The following is a 23,725-nucleotide window of genomic DNA, read 5'->3' as shown; positions in this document are numbered from 1 at the left end:
GCGCAGTGTCGCATTACTCTAATTGCTATTGTGTTCGAACATTGATTGAAAAAGTTGTCTTCCCCATATTGTAAGGCCTTGTCCTTTGACATGTTTGTAGTTTTTAACATTTAAAATCGATTCGTATAGTTCAAACGATCGAAAATGCCATTGTTGTGAATAATTCAAGAATTGAAATTCAAATTTCGCGCTTCAATTGTAATTAACCAATCACTGTTAGGGATTTTTATTTAATTAAAGGATTAACACTGTGATGCCAAACGGTTGTTTTTGGATCCGGCCTGTTGATTTTTGCCTACTTCTTGTGAGAATCATTACTTAAATTATGTTTTCTGCCCTCGCATGTAAGACACTCTGTGCGACAGATCAGGGGCGGATACAGGGGGTGGATAGGGTGGATATCCACCCCCCCCCCCCTCTATTTTTCAGTAAAAAAAAATCGAAATGTCACTTTATTTGAAATAGAAAATAAATAAAGAAAGAAAAATTAGCTCTCGCTCATGTCTGGTTGTTGTTACGCCACGTTTCGCCGTCTGCCGCCACTTAGGGTTAGGGTTTGGGTTTGGGTTAGGGTTAGGCCCTAATGGTCTGCCATCCACCCCCCCCCCCCCCCCCTTTTGAAATCCTGGATCCGCCCCTGCAGATATTGGTTTTTCATAGCCATATTACACTTTCGACTTTCAACTTTATTGCTTCCGGTATCGAATATAATATTTGCTGATGAAGCAGTCCGCGATCATTACTAAAGTACGCTATTGCAGCTTCGGTGTTGGATGCAATATACCTGATTGAAGAATTTTTGACCTATGAAAAACATAAACCATGAACGATGCAACCCGAATGTTTACTGAGAGTTCGGAAAAATAATCGTCGTCTGTCACAGAATAAACATGATAATAAGTCTGACAGTATAAATCATGCTCTTAAGACTCAAAAAAGAAAATATCTTGATGTCAATAAAAGGAATATTATCAAGCTTGCCAAGGCTGTCAACCTAGAATACTGTTGGGTCATATCGCTGATTGTTTATGCCTTTCACACGGTCAACGTTTCTTTAACTAGGTAATGTATCAAACACGAGAGACAAGGTATCATCGGGATATCCAAACACCGAGAAGAGAGTTAAAAATACGACGCGCAGCGGAGTATTTTTGACGAAATTCGAGGTGTTTGGATTACCGATGATACACTGTCTCGAGTGTTTGCTGTATCTTCTCAATCGAAAGAAAAATTACGGAGTAAACGGAAAAATAAAATCGTAAAAATCTATGCTAACTAAGACCGGGTATCCAAACCTCCTTCATGGTTCTGATTTCCTTTGTTTAAAATTTGATGAATTATTAATGAGTTTGAGAAAATCAGATGAAGGCGCGAGTCAGAAACTGCTACCACTCATTCACTACCGGAGGTTGCAAAGAGCCGAAGATGCTTGGTTAAAGTTGGTCACAGAATTCGAAAACCAGGCCTCGTTATTTGGCGAAAATTTTAATTGATTCTATGACTCTAAAGCTGGTATTTGTCGATGCCTGGATTGTGGTCCATCAACTGCAGTCAGCTTGTAAAAATGTAAATGTAAATACAATTTTTCGAGCCACTGTAAAATATTTCATTTACATCGAACACTAACAATTTTTACATCAATTTGTTCATAAACATCTCTAGTTTTCTAAGAAAGTAGCAACTTTTTCCTCGAATAAAATATTTAATGGTTCCAGAATATCATTTTGAAATAAACCAAATATGTTTTAGTTCTAGCCTCGGTAAAGCTTTTCAGTTGCCAGAGTTTAAACCAAAATTATTTTTTGACGCAAGTTTGAGAGGGCGGTTTAAAAAAAATACAGCCTCTTAAAGCTAAGTACACGTACCCAGTTTACAATAGTGTACACATGTAGGTTATAGGTTACAATAGTGTACACATGTTAGGTCTTGTAGGTGAGTGAATTGGCTACTCTTTTAAGCTTGTAAATTTAAAAGTCATATTAATTATAATCAGTGATACTGATTTGTAAACTGGTGCTTAGCTTGCGGACATGACATTTTTCATGTAATTACATCGTGTAAACTTTAACTTTTTCAGTTTACCTTCACATGTAGGTATTGTGTTGTTCCATACACCAGGATGTTGGTTACCAGGGGCAACGCATGTGACTGTTGACGAGCCATTCAAACGATAACCAATGGTACAAGAAAAGTTACATTCTGCTCCATAATGATTGTCACAACTGCTCATGTGCAGTGAGCCTGCGGGATCTACCATCAGTGATGTACAATTGATAACTGTTGGTGAAAAAAATTTCGCTGACTAATATAGGTAAGGAAATAACGATATTAAAACTGTGTTCCCTTCTTGTGCACGAGACATACCCGTTGCGGCAGAAATGGTAGATATTTGTAAATCAAATAGCCGCAATACGTTTGGGGAAATATAACTAGGGCAGGGCGCTCAACAATATTCCCACCCAACGCTACACAAAACTAAGATATGCTTTCCCAACTCCATCAAGGCAAGCCTTGAGCGTTTTTTTTTTTCCTTCCTCAGAAAACTACCCTAGATGAATGTTTTGAGAACACAAAATAATTAAGAATGTTTTTGTTTAAGTTGAGCTTTGGTCATATTGTATACAATTCACAGAACGACGCTGTTCGCTGGTATTTATTTGACCATGAAACTACGATTTACTGCATAGTGTTAAAGGTCGTACTTTGGCAAGTGAAATCTTGTCCACTCCAAATTCCATTTTGTTGACATCTTCTTACTTGAGAACCAGTCCCTATATAGCCATTATTACACGAAAACTGACACACTGTATCATAATACATGGTTGCATTCCCTGGGCATCCAAGTCTTCTTCCATTAGATGGTGCAGGTAACGCTGGACACGTGATCACTACAATGTGAGACGTGAAAATAATAAACATAGTAAGAATACAACAAGAATTTTAAAAACTTCCATTTTAGTCCAGAATGCAATATTATGATGGTTTCTCAGTGGGCTGTTCTCCGCTACGCAACTATAGTTTAGTGGGTTGGTACTAAAAACAATGTGTTAAATTACAGAACCGATCGATGCCGAAAAAAATTGGCTGACGCTTGACCGAATCCTCTGGATAGTCACCATTATGTGCCGTTTCAAATAGTAAAACAGTGCAACACAATTAATAAAAATGCCACAATTGGTCCGTGACGCTATCCCGCGCGCAACCACCAATTAAAATTGCAAGGTCGTCTGAATCCAATTCCTCTACAAATATAAGTAAACTTTATCAGAAGAAGAAATAAAGTACTCAAGAATGTGACGAGATCACTCAAGAAGAATGGAGAAACAATCGCCTGCGGTGTGTTGGTTCTTGTTAAACCTTATATTTCCTTCGTGCTTTGCTCACTTTCGTTCATGCTTAATAACAAAACAAAGTACATTGAATTCTTTTTATTTTTCTTTCAAAAGGCTGTTTAAAACCAACTGCAGATCTCCGCGTTTAAGCTTAGCTAAATGTATAATATGAACTTTAAATAATATGTATTTTTCCACAACTGTGTATTTATTGAAGTCGCTTTCGACACGTGCTGCTTAGTTCCTTGTTGTATTTAATTTTGCTATCACAGCCCCGACTTCCTTATTTTTCCAACCACCCAAAGATACTTTCGATTGGTCACTTTTAGTTTTTTTCTTGTTATGGTGATTAGCTTAGAGCTTTACTGATTGTGCACGTGGCACAATCGTGAGCCACTAAAACCGTTTAGAAAAAAAAATTATTAAAAGGCCACATTTACGCTAGAAAAACATAGTTAAATGGGTGAAATGGCTGAGTCACGTGACGTGTTTAAACCAATTGCGCGCAACAAAAACTATTTGCTCGTTTACAAAAACTTTGTCAGAACTGAAGCTCATAAATTCTATTGCATACCTGGTAACTGTCGGGAACTGTCATATGCCACAAGCCCAAAGATATTTTCACTGATCTTAACACTACTCAAAACTGCTCCATTGGCACTGGTGGCGTTGAATTTGTGAATCCCTTCAGTGCCCCAATCAGAGACGAATAAATAAGAAGAGAGGAAAGTTACTTGAAAAAAGTAGAAGCCACTTTGCTGATGAAAAAGTAACTTTCTATTGTTGCCATGGTAATCAACGGACTCTACTCTGTTCAACCCTCCATCAACCCAGAAGACAAGTCGGTTTCGTCTGTCAAGGCCAATTCCGTTTGGCAATTCAAGATTGGACGTTACTATGGTAACGCGTTGGGTGCCTGATAAAGTGGCTCTCTCTATTTTGGGATTTTGTCCCCAGTCCGTCCAGAACATTAATCTGTTGAGTGACAAACATCACACAAGCCAATCAGACTCGGGTTATGTAAGATTAGAGTAACAGCAGAAGAGACGCGTTTTTTCTAATTAAAGTGCACCTAACCCCTATTTTTTTATTTGAATGTACTTGTTTTATAGAGTACGTCAGTGAATTTTTTTTTGGATTTGGTTAAATCCTCGATTTTCTACAACCCATTGAATGTGGCGGTGGTTTGGCCCAGTACCCAGCAAACAGGGATCTGGAACGAGCTGGAACGTGTCTCGAATTGTGACGTAGTATCAGGAACCGCAATCAAGGCTTTCTGTAACACTTTCGCACATTTTCCTACGCGGTAATAGCTAAATTACATCCATCCGACGTTAGAACTTCTATATTTTACAATGTCATCCTGTAGAGATTCAGATGGAACCCACAGGAGCTTCAAATGCGAGATAGAACCAGAAAGTGACGCCGATCGCGATTCAACGCCATACATAAGCAACGACGACGAGATATTTGCAGATGAGCTTCTAGCTGATGCCGAGTGGACAGCTCGGTACGATACGTCCTTGACGTTGCCACAGTTTGCGGTTACGCAACGGGCAGGTATAATTTCCGAAATTCGAATAGATATCTCGCTCGATTTATACTCGTCTAAGAGGAAACGAGTCAATACACACAAGATGCCGCGAATTCGGGTTCCAGAAACAGCTTCACGTTACGTCAAAGCACGTGACTAGACTCATATCTCTAGGTACTCGGTAGTGGGCCAAGCAAAGCTCTGTTTTGTCGCGTTTTTTTGAAATTTCAATAGGACAGAGAAAAAAAGAATTAAACCAAATAGATTTATTTTTTTTTCGCAGAACAACTACATTTACCGAGATAATTGAACTTAAGCAATAAAAGAAAATGGGGATAGGTGCACTTTAAGGTGGCTGAACACAGTTTCTGCGCGCTCTTTGGATTCAATGCTGACGTGACTCCGAGCGCGCGCTCAAAGCTAATGAAAAAAACTTCACTGGCGAAAATTGTCTGATTAGTCGACACGCGACTACGTGACACTGATCAAAATGAAGACGAAAGTCAACTGAGGAAACAGAGGAATAGCTTTCCGAGTTGTAATGCGAAATTGTGGACGTATATTGAGAAAATACGAATATGTTTTTCTTTCTGGAAGGAATATTTCTAGTGTGGCCAGTGCTTGAACCCACATTTACACACAACACAATGAAAAGTCGGGGCAAAGTATGACCAATTTATGAGAGAATACGTTCCACTTGAAATCGAATCTAAAAGATTTCTCTATCTCTATAAAAGGTCAGAAAACCTAAAGGCTAACATCCTCCAAACGGCAGACATTTTCTCTCCCTTCTCGTGGAGTTCCTTGACCTGTGAGCCAATCATATCTCCCGAAATCGCACATGTGACAATTTTAGCAGCGCCCGCGCAGACAATTTTTGCCAGTGAAGAAAGCAACAAAAACTAGATGCTGCGCGTGCGCAGTTGATCAAATTGTTGCGATCGAACGTTTACTTGTCTTAACAGGGGTGCAGTCATCTCCCCACCGTCGCTCCCCATCCCCCCCCCCCCCCCCCCCCCCCCCCACCGCCCCAACCCAAAATAGAATTTTCTAATGCCCTTAAATACCTATAGAGTCTTCATAACTTTAGCTCAAGTGATTTATAAAATTTTGGCGAAAACAAAAACAACAATACACTGTAACGAGTCAGGCTAATTTCGCACGCGGAAATAAAATTAACTGCTTTGTAAGTTGTGAGGTCATAGTATCTTGGCCTTCTTATTTCTCCCTTCCCTCCCCTCATCCAGCTGCTCAGTTCTGTTTAAAATCATTTTCCACGTGACAGTGTAATTAAAAGGTGGAAAGAAAAATAAAGTTACTGATTGTAAACTTACCCGTTGTTAGGATCAAGAGCAATTCCCCATGGCTCATCAAGATTTGAAACCACAGTATCTATGTTATTCCCCTCTAAGTCTGATACGGATATCGTATTTCTGACATCATCAGTCCAGTACAATTGCGATGACCCCCATTCTACTGCCAGTCCAAAACATCTTCCTACATTATGGAGTACTGTGATATTTGTTCCGTCGATGTAAGCTCGCTTGATGTTATCTTCTGCAACGTCACTCCAAAAGATGTATCCCAGGCTGAAATGGATGTCTATGGCGACAGCTACGGATAAATTCGAGATGATAGGATAACTTGTAGCGTTGTTGTAATCCAAAGCTACTATTTCCGTTTGGGTTGAGACCAAAAGACATGGAGAGTTGCAAAAGACGTCCAAAGCTGAAAAGCAATTAAGAAAAACAATTAAGAATGGAAAAGGTCCTGTGTTTTTGTTAGTTTATCTAGACAAAAGGCGCCGAAGAAATTTTTCAGTCCAAGATGACCCATTGATATATTTTATTATCACCATCATTATCTTTACCATTATTCTGTAGTTATCATTATCATTATCGGCGATATCATCCTAGTGAGATTAAATTTTGAAATGAAATTGACTTTCAAACTTGAAATTTTGAAAAACGTTCGTCAGAGAAATAGGAATCTATTTTATATCTTATTAGTATGGGTAATCAAATGGTGACGAGTGAAATTAGGAAATAATTTCACTTGCGTTTTGTCAAAATTCTAATAATTTCCCTCGCCTAAATGCTCGGGAAATTATTAGAATTTTGACAAAACGCAAGTGAAATTATTTTCTAATTTCACGAGTCTGCCATTTGGTTACCTTTTAATATCATGGGTGACAAATTACGCTCAAAATCGCCGGTGGATTTTTTATTTTTTTATTGTATTGTAAATAATCGTAAACTCCAAGCATTGAAAAGTTTAGTTTACGGATACATTTAAGCTAAAGTTTCACAATTTTCAAAATTGTTTTAAAAAGCCATTTACAATTCTTTTTAATGTTTTCAAATGTTTGCAATTGACAACTGTCAATTCTTCCTTACATGATTGGCTATACTGATGAATGAACTGAAGACGGCGCCCGTTTCAAATGCCCTCAAGAATCCGCTCGAGGCCATTTTAAAATTGATTTTTGTCATCTGAAGTCGTTTAAACGTTCTGAACTATAAATTGTTCCTTAAAGTTTATCAAACGGCCAAAGCAAACTGGCGGATAAAAGCAAAAATGTACAAAATTAAAGCTTTTAAGAGCTGACAAACACATGATTGCGGACAATGTCACTGCTCGTTGTACATAGATGGCAGTGAAGAAGAAGCGCTAGCCTGTCCTTGGTTAATCACCACGTTACAGCTGTGGAAATGGTAGACGTGGCCACTGCTTACCGCTGCATTTGACTGAATAAGGGGCTGAAGGGGAGCTCGACTGGTCGTCTGGTTCAGCTGGATTTCTTTGCCATCAATGATGTTGGATAGCTGCCGCTGTTCGTCTTGAGTTCGTTCCAGGAGTCGTAGGCTTCAACGCTTTGTTCTTGTCGATGACCAGTTATTGTTATGATGTCTGATTTTGGAACTCCCTTGGCTTTTAACTTCCTGACCACCGTTTTCCGGACTGAGTGATTGGATAACCTTTTGTCAGGACACATCTCTTGTAGCGGTGAGTTTTCTTTCATGCTTTTCATAATTTTGCTGATAGTGTTTTTACCCATTCGGCTTTTCTTGTACCATACTTCTGTTTTTGTGGGGCTGTCGATGCACGCTAAGTAGAAAGGACCAGATAACTTTAAATCTTTGGGCCTCTTGGACAGGTAGAGCTTAAAAAGAGCGACAGAGCATCGTGCATCACCAGTTGCGAACATTTTGGGTAGCACTGATCTCGGTTGTACTCTCAAACCTCCCTGCCGTGTTTTGGTCGGGCCTTCTGCGAAGGTTAAGAACTCGTTGCCACTGTCGTTCTTGTTCAACGTGAAATCTTCCACATTCATTGTGTAATGTTCTTGGCAGCCACGTAGACCGAGATGCTGTGACAGGAGCCACCACATCGTGTTAATGAACGACCTTGGAGATAAATTTCCAAGCTGTCCGCTCTCCCACAAAGCTTCTTCGTCCTCTCTCGTAAGGCTTCTTGATTTGTTTGGCAATTTTCCTTTGCCTTCATTTCTAAGCTTACGTGCCTTGCCCTCAAGAACTTTTCGGGAGTTGAAAAATTCTCTGTCCTTCATAATCGAAAAAGAATAACCTTTTTCCTTCAGGTGGCGGTCAAGTGCTGCTTGCATGACTTTTAAGTACCCGGGTTCGTAGTCGGTTCCGTCTTGTTTACGTACGGAGGCAAAAAACCGCTCGAGCAATTTATCTAACTGGTCGGGAGCAACCTTCTCGGGATTTTTCTCAAGCCCATTTTCTTCGCACCACTTCTCAAACACCCTCACCCAGTTTACTGTGCTTTTTCGAGTGTTCTCGTTTTCTGCTGCATCCGTAACTTCTTGAAACCGGGACGCCATTTTTGAAGAAAGTTACAGGAAACGTTGCCATAGTTACACTGTAATTTCACATGTGAAATTTTAAATTAACGCTGAAATTTAGCGCGAAAATTAAGGAGTAATTTGTCACCCATGATATTATATATCTAACTATCATTGAAAAGTTATACTAATAATAGATAGAGGATAATACATGGTTGCGCCGAGGTATGAAATTTACCTTCGAGTGTTCAAATCGATATCGCACAAGTGAGTGCAGGGAGCGAGTGAGATATCGATTTGAACACAAGAAGATAAATTTCATATCTCCAAGCAACCATGTATTATTTTGTTTATTACATAAACCTACTAATAACAAAGTTTTTGACGATTTTCCGAAGATTTCCGACGATTTTCCAAAGATTTTCGATGATTTTCAAAATGTTGTCCGAAGGTCGTACGAATGTTTCCGAACATTTTCCGAACTTTTCCGAAAATTTTCAAGGATTTCCGAAGGCTGCCGAGGAAGATCCAATGATGTTTCGACTTACTATCGATAAATTTGGCTCATTGAGCATCAAAACATCACAAACGCTGCGAGCTGATTGGTCAAAAATGATAGCACACAAGTGTGGAAATAGAGGATATCCACACATGTGTGATACCATTAAATTAACTTTATGAATGCATTCAAATCGAAAATCAGTTAATGTTTTGCCAACTATAACATTTGGCAGAACGCTGTACCGGGCATTAAATGTTAATATATGATTTATGGTAAAGTACAGTGTTACTTGTTACGATCGTACTTTGGCAAGTGAAATCCTGTCCACTCCAAGTTCCATTTTGTTGACATCTTCTTACTTGAGAACCAGACCCTATATAGCCATTATTACACGAGAACTGACAGGTTGTATTATAATACATTGTTGCATTCCCTGGGCATCCAAGTCTTGTTCCATTGGACGGTGCAGGTAACGCTGGGCACGTGATCACTACAATGTAAAACCAAAACAAAGCTATAACATTGGATTTCGGGTTTTATAAAAATGGTGACCTTGAAAGAAAAAAAAAACAGATAAATAGTTAAAAATGATAAACATAGTAAGAATACAAGAAAAATAAGAAAAAAAATACATTTTTTCACTAGTGAGTAGCCGTTTTTGTACGGTATGGAATTTTAGACAATAAGCGGGGTATGAAGCTATATAGAATAACCGAGCTACTGCGCGCGTTTTTATTGCTCAATGCCTGTCATCTTTAGAGTACAGATGTACAGTTTGGAGTGACTAACGCGCGTTATTAGAGTTCATTGTCCAAGTCAGTGTTGTCGACAATGTTTTTCAAAACTGCAGGGCACACAGGAAGCAGAGGAGCCAAATTTGACCTTTGTGAAAATTAATTGGCGCTTGTCATTCGTTGGGATCTTTTTGTTTACGCGACGGTTAATTAACAATTATCCTGCGAAATCGGGCGGAATATCGCCTGATACTTAGTCGACGAGCCCGTAGGCCGAGTTGGCTAAAATCAGACGATATCCCGCAAGATTGAGCAGGATAATTGTTTTATTATTCGGCAATTTGTCAACGAAACACATTTTGCAGATAGAAAAAGTTTAATTTTGCAGCGCGTTGCAAGACTTTGGACGAATTTTCGGAACCTACGTATATCGCAGGGTATCTGTTATGTACGGATGGCAGATATAGTTAGCATTTTGACCATAATTATATGGGCAGCGCGCGCATTTGTTGAATAATAAGTACTGGTATCCTTTTGCGCTTGGCGTTGCATCAGGCTCAATGACTGTGGACTTTGAAAAATTTTCCGCTGGGTTAACTGTTGCGTAAACAAAAAGATCGGGTACCGAATAACAAACGCTACGAAAAAGATCAAACATTTTAATTATGGGTTAGAGACTGTTGTGAGTGTTTTGTTGACAAATACACGCACGCGCTGGCCGCACAATGAACGAGAAATTTTCAATACTGCACGAGGCGTAGCCGAGTGCAGTATTGAAAATTTCGAGTTCATTGTGACGCCAGCAAGTGCGTGTATTTGTCAACAAAACACGAACGGACAGACTCTAACCCTTTTAATATACAATCTGACTACACTGCAAACGAACATCGATTTAACGAACTTTAACAATAATGTTTAAAAATAAGAAGTGTAGTAGTACATAATTACACGAGATTAGATCAATAATATAAAAATCACAAATAAGCCGTACAAAAATTAAAGCTTACAGTGGTTCATAAAATCGTTCATTAGCTGTGGTCGTTCATAAATACAGTCAGCGAGAAGCTTGTTCAAAGCAAGCCGATGGCTTTCACAATCAAGCAACAAGCAAGTCAGTCGCACACAAAAATGTATTTATTGAGCTGCAGTTTACCTTTGAACATGAAAGCGCTTCAAGTTGTTATCCTCCTCGGTTTTGTTTGGTATTAGATCGTTGATTATTTGAGAAATATATTTTTCTTCCACTTCTACAAGCCTTGAAGCTGAAGACACTTTCAATAATGCACGATTTTTGTGCATTATTGTCAATACTGCACTGTCGGGGTTTGCTGACGACAGGTAAAGCAAAAGCACGTGATCCATTTTAACCAATTGCGCGCGTGGATTTTCGACAGTGAACGAAGATTGTATATTAATATTCGCTTAATCTACCGTGAGAACAATCCACCAAATACCGTTCACTTTTTGAGATATTTAACAGGGCGACACAAGCTTGAATTAAGTAGACAATGAATGATCCAAAACAGAATTATTTAAAGATGCAAGTGTGTCTCCAAGGTCAAGTAGTTTGCTTAGCGGCTCGTGGGTCACTTTTTTGTTCTTACCACATTTTGATGTCATCTGTAATAGAAAGAAAGGTTAAGTATGACATTAAACGGCAAACGGCAAACGCGAGTTTGCCTTTCATTTTGCTACCTTTTTATCGAATTCGCAATTAAAATAGGGAAAAATCCCACATTCACGACAAAAACAAAACTACTCATTTCCGCGTGCGAACGCCAAACGGCAAGTGTTTATTGTCAAAAAAGTTCTCCAGTCTTGATGATGATGTTGGTTCTTATTACCACAATTCTTGATATTGTAAGGAGAAACTGGACGTCGATCACAGTTGTTAAATAATGAAACAGTCAATGAGCACGGCTGCCTATAGCTTGCCTATAATGATGATGATGATGATGATGATGATGATGATGATGATGATGATGATATTGATGATAGTAATAGTAATGTCAATAAAATATAAATAAAGAACGAACAGTCCCCAGCTGTCGGTCAATTTTTTTCAGTATGGATGCAATCCGATAGTAAAGAGATTTTTAGTATATACTCAAACAGCGGATAGGGTTTTTGGCGCGGCCGATTGGCTACTCAAACTCTGAATATCCTTTGCTATTCACCTCCGCGCGAAAACTACAATAGTTAACGGAATAAGCTGATGAAAAGTCATCCTTTCGGGCTATATTATCTCACTGTTTGAGTATACACTAAAACAACTATTCCCCTCAGTGTCGGTGGCTAATGGTGGATATCCACCACTAGCCACCTCCACTTCGGTGAATAGTTGTTAAATATCGAGCATTGGGGCAAAAAGGCGCATTTTACCTGTGCTGAATCTAATTCTGGAATTAAATACATTAAAAGTTCGACGTTTAATTGAGTTAGATTCGGCAAATTTACGCTGGAGAAACATAGTTAAATGAGTTAAGCAGTACGTTTTGGCTGAGTCACATGATATGTATAAGCCAATCGCGCACAACAGAAATATTTGCTGGATTACAAAGAAGTTGTCAGAACTAAAGCTTATAAATTCTAGTGAATACCTGGTAACTGCTGAGAACTGTCATAAGCTACAAGACCATTGATGAGCGGACTGATCTTAATATTGCTCACAACTGATCCATTGGCACTGGTGGCGTTGAATTTGTAAATCTCGTTAGTTTCCCAATCAGAGACGAATAAATAAGAAGAGAAGAAAGTCACTTGAAAAAAGTGGAAGCCACTTTGCTGCTGAAAAAGTAACTTTCTATTGTTGCCATGGTAATCAACGGATTCTACTCTATCCAACCCTCCATCAACCCAGAAGACAAGTCTGTTTCGTCTGTCAAGGTCAACTCCGTCTGGCCAATGAAGATTGGACGTTACTATGGTAACGCGTTGGGTGCCTGATAAAGTGGCTCTCTCTATTTTGGGATTTTGTCCCCAGTCCGTCCAGAACATTAATCTGTTGAGTGACAAACATCACACAAGCCAATCAGACTCGGGCTATGTAAGATTAGACTAACTGCAGAAGAGACGCGCTCTTTTTAAATTAAAGTGCACCTAAACCCTAATTCTTTATTTGAATGTACTTGTTTTATAGAGTACGTAAGTGAATTTTTTTTTTTGGATTTGGTTAAATCCTCGATTTTCTGCAACCCATTGAATGTGGCGGTGGTTTGGCCCAGTACCCAGCAAACAGGGGTCTGGGACGAGCTGGAACGTGTCTCGAGTTGTGACGTAGTATCGGGAACCGCGATCAAGGCTTTCTGTGACACTTTCGCACATTTGCCTACGCGGTAATAGCTAAATTACATCCATCCGACGCTAGAACTTCTATATTTTACAATGTCATCCTGTAAAGATTCAGATGGAACCCACAGGAGCTTCGAATGCCAGATAGAACCAGAAAGTGACGCCGATCGCGATTCAACGCCATCCATAAGCGACGACGACGAGATATTTGCAGATGAGCTTCTAGCTGATGCCGAGTGGACAGCTCGGTACGATACGTCCTTGACGTTGCCACAGTTTGCGGCTACGCACCGGGCAGGTATAATTTCCGAAATTCGGATAGATATCTCGTTCGATTTATATTCGTCTAAGAGGAAATCAGTCGATACACACAAGATGCCGCGAATGCGGGTTCCAGAAACAGCTTCACGTTACGTCAAAGCACGTGACTAGACTCATGCCTCTAGGTACTCGGTAGTGAGCCAAGCAAAGCTCTGTTTTGCCGCGTTTTTTTTTGAAATTTCAATAGGACATAGAAAAAAAAGAATTAAACCAAATCGTTTTATTTTTTTCGCACAACAACTACATGAACCGAGATAATTCAACTTAAGCAATAAAAAAATAGGGCTAGGTGCACTTTAAGGTGGCTGAACACAGTTTCTGTGCGCTCTTTGGATTCAATGCTGACGTGACTCCGAGCGCGCGCTCAAAGCTAATGAAAGAAACTTCACTGGCAAAAATTGTCTGATTGGTCGACAGGCGACTACGTGACACTGATCAAAATGGCGGACGAAAGTGAAATGAGGAAACAGAGGAATAGTTTTCCGAGTTGTAATGCGAAATTCTGGACGTTTATTGAGAGAATACGAATATGTTTTTCTTTCTGGAAGGAATATTTCTATTGTGGCCAGTGCTTGAACCCACATTTACACACAACACAATGCAAAGTCGGGCCAAAGTATGACCAATTTATTAGAGAATAGGTTCCAATTGAAATCGAATCTAAAATATTTCTCTATCTCTATAAAAGGTCAGAAAACCTAAAGGTTAACATCCTCCAAACGGCAGCCATTTTGTCTCCCTTCTCGAGGAGTTCCTCGACCTGTGAGCCAATCATATCTCCGGAAATCACACATGTGACAATTTTAGCAGCGCCCGCGCAGACAATTTTTGCCAGTGAAGAAAGCAACAAACACTAGATGCTGTGCGTGCGCAGTTGATCAAAATGTTGCGATCGAACGTTTACTTGTCTTAACAGGGGTGCAGTCATCTCCCCACCGTCGCTCCCCATCCCCCCCCCCCCCCCACCGCCCCAACCCAAAATAGAATTTTCTAATGCCCTTAAATACCTATAGAGTCTTCATAACTTTAGCTCAAGTGATTTGTAAAATTTTGGCGAAAACAAAAACAACAATACACTGTAACGAGTCCGGCTATAGCTAATTTAGCACGCGGAAATAAAATTAACTGCTTTGTAAATTGTGAGGTCATAGTATCTTCTCCCTTCCCTCCCCTCATCCAGCTGCTCAGTTCTGTTTAAAATCATTTTCCACGTGACAGTGTAATAAAAAGGTGGAAAGAAAAATAAAGTTACTGATTGTAAACTTACCCGTTGTTAGGATCAAGAGCAATTCCACTGGGCTCATCAAGATTTGAAGAAACCACAATATCTGCGTTATTCCCCTCTAAATCTGATCTAGATATCGTATTAATACCTTCATCAGTCCAGTACAATTGCGATGACGTCCATTCTACTGCCAGTCCAAAACAATAAAGTATATTACTGTGGAGTATTGTGATATTTGTTCCGTCGATGTTTGCTCGCTTGATGTTATTTTCTGCAACGTCACTCCAAAATATGTAGCCCAGGCTGAAATGGATGTCTATGGCGACAGCTACGGATAAATTCGAGATGATAGGATAACTTGTAGCGTTGTTGTAATCCAAAGCTACTATTTCCGTTTGGGTTGAGACCAAGAGACATGGAGAGTTACAAGGGACGTCCAAAGCTGAAAAGATAAAGGAAAATAAATCAAAGGCGAAAACATCGTTTTCAAATTTACTCGGATTTATTGTGTGGACGGGGCCTTAGTTTCCCTGACGGCAACAGGATGCATACATTACGAAATGGTAAGTATTATACTACGCCACGTTTAGTTACGGGCAAGACAAAATGAGGAGCCCTTCATGTTAGAAATACATTTAGGAACAGCCGGTTTTGTGTGTTGAATAAGAATGGTTAAGCTTTTTGAACCAAATGTTTTCAATATCCTTGAACGACAGGAAACTAAAAAATAATACAGTACGAGCAGCAAGCAAACTGTTTATTACAAAGCTAATTATATGGAAAACATTAAAGAAAATGAATTAAGCTGCGAAATCGGCAAATTTCCATGAAAAAGTAAACGTTTTACTGAACACCTACCTGTTCTACTAATTTTTTACTTATGTTTTCCAATGAACCTTCCAAAGATTTAAGAAAAAGACCAAATAAATAGTCCGAATTAGGCCCTTTCGGCAGACTGATCAACGATTTCTATCACCGCAATGTAATGGAAACTCTGTGAGAGGTTAACCCTCGGACGTACAAGCCAACTCACACCCCCACCATCGTACAAGGGGGGGGGGGGGGTGGATGGAACCCCTCCCCGGAATTTTCGTTATATTAAGGCGTAGCGAAATTATTTTGAACTTGGAAGAAAGCCCTTAGCGTACTCTACAAGATGACATAATTTTAATTGGCTGTGACGTCATAGGACGTCACATTACGTCATTAGAGCCGCCATCTTGGATCCGCCATCTTGGATTTCAACATTTTCTTAAAAAGTCAGAAAATAACGGAAATTGATGCAAAAGCAAGCCAGAATGCTTACAGAATGTAAAAATAAACACATCTTGCACTTCTGTTTTAAAAAACTGGAAAAAATTAAGAAAAATGGTAAAAATGACGATTTTTGGCAAGACCTGCTTGTATTTATGACGTTGCCATGGCAACGTCACACACCACGGACACATGGTTGACATATCAAAATTTCCGCAAAGGATGAATGAGCAGCTACTGAAAGTTTCAGCATTGTAGAGTAAATCGTTTTTTCAAAATTTGGAAAAAACCTCATGGGGGGGGGGGGGGGTGGCATCCACCCTCCCCCTTGTACGTCCGAGGGTTAAGTCTCAGGCGCCGTTGGCATGTGCAAAGAACAAAAAGATTTTTAACCAGGCGCGAGGCTTGGAAAGCAATAGCGCGAGGTCTAAAAATAGAATGCAAATGAGTTTGACCGCCACGAGGCTCAAAAAACATCAGCGTGTTCTGAGAGAAATAGAAAGGAATCTAGGCGAATGTTTCGTTTTATGTAAGAGTTTTAGGAGTGCCAGCTGTAATAGAAAGTGTTTTAGGAAAATCGTCCGCCATTTCGGTTTGTTTGTCTGAGTCTTGTCTAAATCGTGACGTCACTTGCGCGCTCTGCTATTTCTTTCAACACAAAAAGAATAAAAAATAGAGTGGAAAAAGGTCTATAGAATTTTCATCATGTTATGCGTGTGAATATTTTTTAGTTATGTAATATCTTTTAGTTTCTTTTGTTTTGCTATACAGTTTAGTTTCCTTTGTTTCTTGACTGTTCTTTGCTTCCAATATTAATGTAAATTGACTGCCTGTATTAACTATTTTGAGCGAGGTTTCAATTGAATTCCCCTCTTCGATTCCATAGTAACAAGTTCCTTCAGACCTTTTTCGTAGTTTTCGAGAACACATTGACAGTCGTCGTTTAAATAGATTGTTGGATGTGTTTCTATTTTTCGAATTAATCGAGTGTATCAAAAACAAATGTTTCTGGTAAACATCACGAAACATGTGGAATAAAATTGAAACATTTAGATTATTAACGGAACAAACCAGACCTTGCCCCATGATTAAAATGGAGGGTAGAAATTCAAATTGTGTTAGCGCTGGAGGTAACTGCTTTTAGTAAGATCCAATTTGCATATTCTGGCGTTCGTGACATATGCTGCTTTAACTATTTTTAACTGTTAGTTAAAACGTATTTATGTTAATTTTGTATCTTTATTCGCATTTGAAAATGACCTCGGAGAGGTCGAAATGTCGTGACTTCGTATGACTAGTCTTCATCTCAAAGTCTATTTCGAATGTAGAACTATAGAACTAAAAAAATTATGCTCTGCTCGTAACAGAATTTAAAAACATTCTCAACTTTTTAGACGCTTCACTAACTCCTGCATAGTTTTTCAGAGTTGTTTGTGCGTTGTTCAGCAACAAGGATGGATATATAAAAACGGGATTATCTAGAGCTAACATTGTATGCAAACTTAATTTCATTTATTTTGAAATGAAACCAAGAGTAGAACCGTTCCTTCGAAGACGTCGAGAATGCATAACCAAACATTTAAACCATACAGGATTGGATTGACTCAGAAGGATTGACTTAGAAGGAAAACCTACCTTTAACAAGGCAAAGTGAGACGCACAAGGTAATAAAGGCCTTCATTTCTCTCTGTCGACTTAAACAGGAGAGATCGTCCCAAAAACACAATGTTAGAATGCTGCTGCCAAATTCACCGCCGATCGACTCAACTAATGTGTAACAAAGGGAGACACAAATACAACTAAAGCAAGGTGCTTTCTCTTTCTTTGTATGGTAATCAATGGTGTCAAGAAATTAAGAAAAACTTGTTACGCAATAATTTGGTATTTTTTATGAAACCACTATTGTGACAGCAACTGATGAATAATATGAAGTGCTGACCCGTCAAAGCATAAGAGCTGGAAAGTGCTGGAAACTGTTGTCAGGCTCCTTAATTTTCTGGGTACACAGAATAAGTCCTACAAGAGACGCGGGCAGGGGAGGGGGTTGGGTTTGGTGGGGGGAGAGGGTACTCGCAATAGTGGACAACACTGGGCAATAGTGGACAACACTGGGCAATGTCTTTCTCTAGATCGCAAAAATTATGTCAAATTCCTCGGTGTTCTCATTGATAGCAACTAAAAATGGGGTCATCACATTAATTATGTTGCCCTTAAAATAAGTAGAATTGTTGGGATTATAGCAAGACTACGACACTTCGTCCCTACACAGATACTCCTGATGATCTATCGCTCCTTGATCTCACCTTACCTAACCTATGGGATATGTGTATGGGGAAAGGCTTCCAAATTTCTTCTCAACAAGCTTTTAATTCCCCTAAAACGATTTCTTCGTCTCATATTTTTTACTCCTAGAAATGAGCATGCCATTCCACTTTTTATCAATTCAACGATTCTACCTGTGACTATGATTTATTTTGAAACCATTGCTAACCTTATGCACGAGAAATCTCACGGGTCTGCACCATCACCTCTTCAAGCACTTTTCTTAAAATCAAACGAAGTTTACCGATACAACACAAGATCTGCAGCAAAAGGTAACTTCTTTCAAAAAGATACAAAGTTGGAAATTCAAAAGCGTTCCTTTTCTCGTTTCGGAATTTTAGTCTGGAATAACATTGCACCGGCCTTACGAGACAAACCTAAGACAGTTTACCGAAAAACAATTCGTGACTCAATGCTCAATTTACTTTCAGCTGAGGATGACTATGTTGAAATCAATAAAATTACTGACTTCCTAAAATCTTTAGCTTAAAGTTGCTTTAATGTAGCTTTAATTCCTTTTCTAATGTAGATAGGTTATTACCTTTTTGTAAATTTATTATTTTTTTATTTTTTTTATTTTATCTTTTTAATTTTCTTCTCCACCTCCTGCCTCGAATAGCTAGGCTAATGGCGGGAGGTGTAAAATATTGTAAATTATTTGATTGCCTAAATACAGTTTTGTTGTTATTGTTGTTGTGGACTATACGGGGGGAGCTCAACTCGAAAATAGTTTCTTTTTCAGGCTGGAAACATAAAAAACGTTAGATATTCCATGGTTGAAGTTAAAAAAATAGGTATTGAAAACTACCCTTTAAGAGGCTGTATCTGTAATAGTGGTCTGCCCGATCTGGCTTGTTAAATAGATTTCGCTCTTTTCTAGTGTGTTGCAAGGCTTTCATGTACTTATACTAAAAACACAATTAACTTGACCGGATCATTAATTTTTTTCGAGTTTTTAAGGATTTTCGGTTCACCCGAAGAGCACTTGTAACGACCACTGTCAAGGCTTAAATTTACCACAACTTTGAAAATTAATTAAAAAAGAACAAACAACTTCTGTACCTTACATTTTGACTGTTACGGACGTCTACGGACGTACGGTTGTTACTATTGGAATTTCGCTCGATAATTCCACTAGAAATAACAATATTTGACATACAAACTTCGACTTAATGTAATCTATGAATCAGCTCAAGGCATTAACTTTGTGCTTTTCCTTCCTTACTGGCGTACAGCAAAGATTTTCCATCGCAAAACGTCGAACGTCGAAGAAACAGCTGAAGAAACGGCCTGTCGGTCACTACTTCATGTATGAGGCACTATACGGTACACATACGGTACACAACGGTACTCCATACATGAAGTATATAACCGACCAATCGATAAACATGTCAGTTTGGTCTTCTTTACCTGATGCTTGCTGTTTTGTCGTGAAAACAACTTCGCTGTACGCCGGTAAAGAAGGGAAAGCACGAGGTTACTACCTTTAACTGATTCAAACGCTACATTCAGTCAAAGTCTGCGTGTCAAATATTGTTATTTGTTGTGGAATCATCAAGCGAAATTCGAACAAGAATGACCTTACGCCCGTAGAAATCGTTGAAATGTAAGTCGAGCTTCCATTTTTAAACACGATTTATTCTCTTTCAGTTGAACTGCACTGCATTTATATGTAATCTTTGTTTATTTCTGATGGTGTTAGGTATGTCTGCGAGGCCATTTGATGAAACTCCTCGTCCTGACGAGTCCCTCAAAATGGCTGCAAACATGAAGATCTTCGAAATTGGGCAAGTTTACACAGCTGTAAATATTTCATTAAGACGATACCAAAAGGTTTTTTTCGATAGGAACATTTTCTATTACATCTACTTTTCGGCTGCGTTGGTTTGATTGAAGTAGACCGCCTCACTTTTTCAAAAATAAAGTTTGAATCTGAGCCGTTTTCAAGTGTTTCATCAAGGTGTGTGATAGGGGTGTCGTTAATGTTTTGCTGCTAGCTTGATTCGAGCTCAATGTTCGTGAAAGTTGGTGTGATAAATTAAAAAGACATAATTGAAAAGGCTGTAGTGTTTGTTTGGTACAGAAGTTGTTTGTTCTTTTTTAATTAGTTTTCAAAGTTGTGGTAAATTTAAGCCTTGACAGTGGTCGTTACAAGTGCTCGTTCGGGTGAACCGAAAATCCTTAAAAACTCGAAAAAAATTAATGATCCGGTCAAGTGAATTGTGTTTTTAGTATAAGTACATGAAAGTCTTGCAACACACTAGAAAAGAGCGAAATCTATTTAACAAGCCAGAACGGGCAGACCACTATTACAGATACAGCCTCTTAAGTATTTAAAGGGGCATTTCAACTTGAAATATTCGAACAGACCAAGCGAACAGTCGATTTATCCAAGTATTTTAAGGGGCTACTCAAGTGAAAGGTTTAGAAAGTAGGTACGGTATTTTTTCTGCTGGTATGTAAAAGGGTTACTATTTTCTATAGGTTGTATAAGCAGACTCGAAACAGTCTGCCCTTGATTGAAATAATTTATTCATTATGCTACATTTGAAAACACTATCTTTTTATTTGGACTTTTGCCATTTGCAGCCCACTGACCGCAAAAGCATGCAAATATTTTAAATGAAATGTTCCGTTAACTGCACGACATAAGTAATACATTCAGTTATTTTTAATAGAACGGCAGACTCATTCACAAAAACAGTACCCTCAACAAATTAAATACGCAGTACACTTAAAAGTATCTTCATCAAGAAAAATAAATAGACTTTCAAATTTCCACGAATTAAAGTAATGTTTATGAAAAAGCCAACGGATCACGAAGTATAAAAACAATGTAAAAATTAAATCTCTCCCAAATCTATCATGCGTAAACCCCGTGTAATGACCGCAAATTATGAACTGGAAGCAACTCCGGTAACTACATTCTGTGAGCTAAATTAGTACCATATAGAATCTTGAACGCTTAGGTATTTGGCAAAAATGCGCTGTTTTTGAAAAACACTTTTGATCGTTTTCAACATTTTAGACGCTTCATTAACTCCTACGTAATATAGCAGTTGTTGTCCAAACTTATTTGTTATTGTTGTTCAGCATACATATATAAGTTTTTTACGAAATGAACCAACTGGATACATGAAAACAGGCTTTCCAAAGTTGGCATCCTGTCTTATTCTTACTTATTCCGAACTTGAAATAAAGAGTTAATTCAATGTTCCGACCACGTCAAGATTGCAAAACGAAACACTTAACGAAGCCATGTACAATTGGATTGATTAAACAAAGCTAAAAGTATAACATACCTTCGACAAGGTAAAGCGAGAAGCACAAGACAAGAAAGGCCTTCATATCTCTTTTAACCCTTATGGGAATGATTGTGTTAAAATTCGACGCACGGTGCCGTTAACTCAAACAACTTCAATCAAACAGAACGCCGTTGGAGTCGCACATAATGCTGTAATTCATAAGAAGGTGAAAAATGTTTTCTAGTTTGCCAGAGTGAATCAAGTCAGTTAATGCTTCAAGATCTCGACCTATTGAACATACTAAAACCCTGTAAAAGGTTTCGTTACAAGAAAACCTTTAAAAGTTTAATCCCCTATTCGGTTATCACATATTGACTGAGAGCAATACTTTGACCTATATAACGGTTTGCATTTGTTTTAGCTTTTATGTAAGCGTTCCCTTAATCGTGAGCATTGCCTGTTGGTCAGGTATTTAGTTAACAGCACGACACTTAGTAAGGAATCAGTACTTCGGTTCAGCTGGTGTCATGTGTAAAAAAACATTAAGTTTTCTGTATCGTATACATGGTTATGTTTTCACTATCGTTGCAAGCGGAGACTGATACAAAACAGAGATCTATCAACAAACACATAGTGCACTTAAAGGTCTCATTATCGAAAAATAAAATGAATGAGCCTGGTATTGAACTCACTAGTTAAACTTTCATTGTGTCATGCTTGAGAGCATTTTTACGTTACGTAATATATTTTTGTATATTTTGTTTACCTGTACAGCGTAGTATTTTTTTCTGTTTCTTGACATCTCTTTGCTTTCAATATTATTTACTTGAAAGTTTGTGTATTTGATATCAATTTTATTCGGCTATTCGATTCGTTAGTAACAAGTTCGTACGACCTTTTCGGTTGTTTTGAGGACATATGGATAGTGGTTGTTTGTATAGATTGTTGGACGTGTTTTTATTGACGAACCAATCAAGTGTTTCGAACAATCGGACAATCGTAAAAACAAAACAAATGCATTTTATTGGTAAAAATCAAGAAAATATAGAAACAAATTGAATGATTTAGAATTTTAAGGGAACAAACCTCGATCCTGAACAGATACAATCCTGTTAAAAACACAACCGACGAAACCCTCGGTCCAGTCAAATTAAACACCGGTCAACACAAAAAGCTTCTAGCAAATTGCAAACCGAACGCCGCTGGAGTCACACATAAGGTTGTGATTCTTATGAAGTAAAGCGTGACAGATATACAATGTAACAATAAACAGCTTCCATGTTGTACCTATTTTTTTTTTAATCCTAACTCTTCTTTGGGAGAATAGAGCCATGTACAGTGGAACCCCGATATAACGATATGCCAAGGGGGCAGTAAAATTATATCGTTATATCGAGGAATCGTTATATCGTTGTTCCGTCCCATACATTTTACTATTGCCGGGACATAACATATTCATCGTTATATCGGGAATATCGTTATATCGAAGATCGTTATATCGGGGTTCCACTGTATATTAAACGTATTTGAAACATAACTTAAAAATAGAAAATACAAGTTGTCCGAAGATGCCAATTGCTTCAGTTGCAATTGGTTTTTCGAGTTTGAGGTTCCAGTTTTTCAGTCCACCGGAGCCAAAATAGAATTGGTTGGAGTTTGCGGGGGTTTCGTGTAATTAAAGGTATAATATATTTTCAACTCTGTTCTACGTGTTTGCGAAAGTGAGTAAAACTGTGGCTCATCAAAGGCACCCAACGACTGTTCCTTCCCAAATGCTTTAAAACGCTGTTTAAGGCTTTCTCGAGTGCTTTTGCATTTTGGCAAAGAGAAAAAGAGACGGTATACCAACGATCAAATCACAATTCATTTAGAGAAAGAAAGAAAAAAAGAGTTATCTGTATTATTGTGGCTGTATTTGAGTGAGAACTGAACAGTCTCGAAAGTCCTGTCCTTGATTGAAGCATTTGCTATTTGCACAGACCATTATTTTCCTTGGACATTAATTATCGATGTACGGTCCCCTGAGGGCATAAGCGTGCACAAAAATGTCAAATTAAAAATTTGGTAAACTGCACGACTCTTTGTTAAGCTCAGCATGAATGAAATATTAAGCAAGTTCTTACCACCGAAGTAATGTTTGCACTATCTTTGTAA

General features: G+C 38.5%; 1 protein-coding gene across 1 annotated transcript in view; it reads right to left on the bottom strand.

Moving 5' to 3' along the window:
• The window catches only part of LOC144628978 (uncharacterized), a 135,997-nt gene that overhangs the window by 2,785 nt on the left and 109,487 nt on the right, over nt 1–23,725 (bottom strand). The window contains exons 5-10 of the mRNA XM_078487115.1: nt 14,793–15,192; nt 12,514–12,914; nt 9,484–9,669; nt 6,201–6,594; nt 3,907–4,307; nt 2,703–2,888 (exon numbers count right to left, since the gene is read on the bottom strand). Of these exons, the coding sequence (XP_078343241.1) occupies nt 2,703–2,888; nt 3,907–4,307; nt 6,201–6,594; nt 9,484–9,669; nt 12,514–12,914; nt 14,793–15,192 (1,968 nt within the window). The remainder of the gene's footprint in view (nt 1–2,702; nt 2,889–3,906; nt 4,308–6,200; nt 6,595–9,483; nt 9,670–12,513; nt 12,915–14,792; nt 15,193–23,725) is intronic.

This window comes from Oculina patagonica, chromosome 10 (genome assembly GCF_052425735.1).
Source record: "Oculina patagonica isolate OP01 chromosome 10, crgOcupat, whole genome shotgun sequence".
In the NCBI taxonomy this organism is placed as follows: domain Eukaryota; kingdom Metazoa; phylum Cnidaria; class Anthozoa; order Scleractinia; family Oculinidae; genus Oculina; species Oculina patagonica.
This window is presented reverse-complemented; position numbering and strand designations above follow the sequence as displayed.